Source organism: Glycine soja, chromosome 20, assembly GCF_004193775.1.
Source record: "Glycine soja cultivar W05 chromosome 20, ASM419377v2, whole genome shotgun sequence".
NCBI classification, from domain to species: Eukaryota; Viridiplantae; Streptophyta; class Magnoliopsida; order Fabales; family Fabaceae; genus Glycine; species Glycine soja.
The window spans coordinates 31031858-31035915 of NC_041021.1; the positions used below are offsets into that span (position 1 = coordinate 31031858).

Consider the following 4058-nt stretch of genomic DNA (forward strand, 5'->3'; position numbering starts at 1 on the left):
ACACGACACATGGATACGGACATGTAGACACCTGCAATGTCCAAAATGTAGGATACAAACACGGCTATATATATATATAATTAAATAAAATAAAATTACATAAAATTAAATATGAGCGATATGCATAAAAGATCTAAATTGAAAATCAAGATTTATATATTCATCATCATCATCTAAAAAGAACTTTTCCTATGATAATGAGTCACAAAAAAAAATACTAAGAGACCTCATTATACAATTTGTACGCTTTGTTTCTTTACAAAAAAAATTATAAAGCAAGATGATGAATTAACAACTTCAAGTATTCAAGAATTCCACAAACTAGCAATCATCATTGAAAAAGGCAGCCTCTAACTCTGGTTCATCTAAAGACAAACTAGCAATTTCAAGAATACCACAATCATCAAGTGATCCAAAATCATCTCCGGCTACATCCCACATTTTAGTTTCCTCTTGATGATATTGTGGAGTATTCCTTGAGAGAAGTCGTAGGTTGCTATGAACAAATACTAAATCTTCAGCTCTATGTGATGTCATCTTGCTTCTCTTTAAAGAATGGATAAATAAATATGTACTCCAATTCCTTTCACAACATGAAAATGAACAAGGTTGCACAAGTAGCTTAAGGGCAACCTTTTGAAGTATTGGAGCATCAATGCCATGAACTAGCCACCAAGCTTTCGGATCCATTTGACCTCTATCATTTAAAGAATCAAGATCATCAAAACCTTTTCTTCCATCCGAGAAGTTGGCAAACTCAATATTCACTTTCCTCCTTACATCCACATCAAGAAAGAACCTCTTGAAGCATTTTAATCTTTCACGAGTGAGTTCCATGTCTTGATGTGGAGGAACTCGATTAGAATCTTCACTTAGCCATTCATGATTATAATATCTACAATTAAAAAGAAATATACACATGATTAAAATTTATGTAATTCTAAAAAAAAATGTAAGTAAAAAAGTATAGAGTTAATTACCTAGGATTTAAGGAATAAGCTAAACAATGGAGAGGATTGCTACTCTTAGTCCAATGGTCAATTAATATGGAGTGCACTACCTCATAAAAGGTTGATCCTTCACTCTCCTCCTTTCTCTCATATTGATATATGACATTCTTCACCTTTTCAATCATTGAATCCCACATCTCATATACTAGATGGAGAGATGAAGCTTTCATATCAGTTCTTCTAAGAACATCATAGATAGGGCTAGTGAAGGAAAGAATATAATCAACCTTATCCCACCATTTATCATCCAACAAAGTATCTTTCACAAATTTAGCCTTTGCAACATCATCTTCCTTATAAGAAGACCATTGGTCACTAATGACCATCTCTTGGAGTCCTTTCTTCAATTGCTTGAATCTCTTGAGCATTACAATAGTGGAGGCAAATCTTGTTGGAGCAATGGATAACAATTTCAATGAATTGAATGAATTGAAAATTGATAGTCTCATAGAGTGACTCACAACAAAGTTTTTCACTAACATTGCATCATCCGGAATTTGGGTGATCCAAGAACATTCTTCATAAACAACATTGTTTTTTTTTCTGTATTCTTGGCTGCACATATGTTCTTCAAAGTAAGATTTAATGTATGGACAACACATGGAGTCTAATAGATGGAAGGAAACTCAGCCTCAATTATTAAGTCTGCTGCTTTACAAACGGTTGCATTATCTGTCACTATTTGCACAACATTTGAGTGCCCAACCTCCATAATTACCTCCCTCATAAGTTTGGCAATGAAATATTTGTCTTTGATCTCATTTGAACAATCGATGGCCTTTAAAAACATAGGTCCACTCTTCGTGATAGCCATGAAATTAATGAGAGATCTTCTTTGCGGGTCACTCCATCCATCACTAACAATGCTCACACCCTTCTGGCTCCACGCGTTTTTAATTGGTTGTAACAAGTTCTCCACATGTCTCCTCTCATTTTGAAGTAATGTTGTCCTTAATTTATAATAACCTGGAGGTTGGTAACCACTGATCTGATTGTTTGCAGCATAGGCAAACGCCTTCCTATAATGAGGATTTCTTGCTAAATGAAATGGCAGCCCCGAAAAGTAAAACATCCTAGCAATTTCATGATCAAGTGTCTCTCTAGCTTGCAAATTAAAGGCATTTTCTACAGTTGATGTCTTTCTCTTTTTTGGATCAACACCAAGAGTGTTTGTATCCATTTGGTGTTGAGTAGAAACCGAAGGCAATGACACAAATTTTGTTTTTGACTTCTCCACCCTCAATGTAGCCTCATTGTCTATCTTCTTCAAATCTATAAGTTTGGCAATTGTTACTTTTTGACAAACTCTAACTCCCTTTCCAGTCATCTTCAACAAGTGTGCCCTCACTCTAGTGTAAGATCCATTAAAGGTAAAATCATAAATATTGCATTTTATTTCATAATTTCCACCACCACCTACACTTTTTATCTTTGTAACATAGTTCCATAACGGTTTGGTATCATGATCTTGTTCTTTAGCTTGATTAGGACTAGAAGTACTCATCTCTACAACAATTTAAAAAAATTAAAAATCAATGTAACCAATTTCTAAGTAAAAAACAAACAACAAAAAGTAATTTCTAATCAATGTTGTTATTGTCTTATTGGCCATGTTGTAGCTTAATTTTATTTGCTAAGTTTTAATTAAAACAAATCCGAGCATGACCCTAAAATATAACTATGTTGTGCTCCCTAATCCTTTTTGAGTACATATATCTCTGGCTCTGAAAAATTTATTGTATTTTTTTTTTTACAAAACCAGCTTGCCGATGACTTTTCCAACACAAAAAGTTATGATAAAATGAGCCTTTGTTGCTCGATGCCAACGAAGTAGCACAAATCGTTTATTTTGATTAATGAATTAGTAACAAACAGCTTTCATTTATTTGTAAGGTAGAAGGTGAGATGGGGGTGGAAGGAGGAACTTGTGACAAAAAAAAAAAAGAGTAATTAAATCATATGGCACTATAACAAATGGAACTTGTGTCAAATAATAAAAAGGATTAAATCATGTGACACAATAACAAAATGTTCACGTGTAGCAAAGATGATAACTTAAAGTCGACGCTTTGAATCAATGATGGCGAATCCATCAATCTTACTTCTTTGTATCTCAGTTTTATTTCATTAATTACTTAGCAAATAACCATGGCCCTTTGAATCTCAGTTTTATTTCTTTAATTAGTTAGCAAATAATTTTTTTAAGGATAAATAGGAAAATAAAGAAAATCACAAGAAACTGAGAAAGAATTTTTTTATGGCGCAAGAAATTTGCTTTTTATATTTTTTTTAACAAGTATTTATAGGAAAAAAAATAAAAAAGTAAAATAAATGGCATTGGTGGGGTAATTCAGCCGATAACAACACATGGAAAGAGAAAGAGAGAGAATGGGTAAAAACTAAAAAGGTTAAAGGGAACAAATGTGGAACAGTGGAAGCACAAACAAGGACACATCAATGAAATAAGAAACACACAACAACCCTTCACAGACCAAAAGCAGGCAAACAACAAAGGGGGAAACGAAGGCGAGAAAAACCAAAAGCAGGCAAGCAGCAACAGGGAGCAGATGAGAAATCTCAGAAAAGAAAGAAGGGCCTACTTGAAAAGGGGGAAATGGAGGCGGCAACATACGGCAATGGAGGTTCGCTTGCAGAAAATGACAAGGAGAAAACGTGCAGAAACCATTTTCATATTTGGTAAGCCTTTTTTAAATAAATAATAAAATAACTTGTTGGGCCGCGTCTAATCGTGCGTGTCCACTTGGTGGGTCACATCCAATCCTGTGCTTCCTGCATCCAACCGTGTCCGGTGACGGCGGAGGCAACGAACACCGCGTCACATCGGAGTTGTACCCGTTTGCATGTCCGGTGCGCCTCCGATGCAGGACGCGGCACTTCAGCGGCGTGTTCGTGCTTCATAGCCAACAAATTAAACATCCCCTTAATACAAAATACAAAATTATTGCCCGAAATTAAGTCAACATAGCTTCCGCCCTTCAGTCACAGTTATAACCCCCCAGCATCAACTTACCGTCCATAGTCTGCAGA

At 35.2% G+C, this 4058-nt stretch overlaps 1 protein-coding gene across 1 annotated transcript; it reads right to left on the reverse strand.

The window, feature by feature from the left end:
* Positions 1 to 321: 321 nt before the first annotated feature.
* On the reverse strand, positions 322 to 1378 carry LOC114401979. Its single transcript, XM_028364543.1, has 2 exons — positions 981 to 1378; positions 322 to 895 (listed from the first exon to the last, which is right to left on the reverse strand). The coding sequence occupies exons 1-2, from the start codon at positions 1376 to 1378 to the stop codon at positions 322 to 324; spliced, it is 972 nt and encodes a 323-aa protein (XP_028220344.1).
* Between the last annotated feature and the right edge of the window lie 2680 nt (positions 1379 to 4058).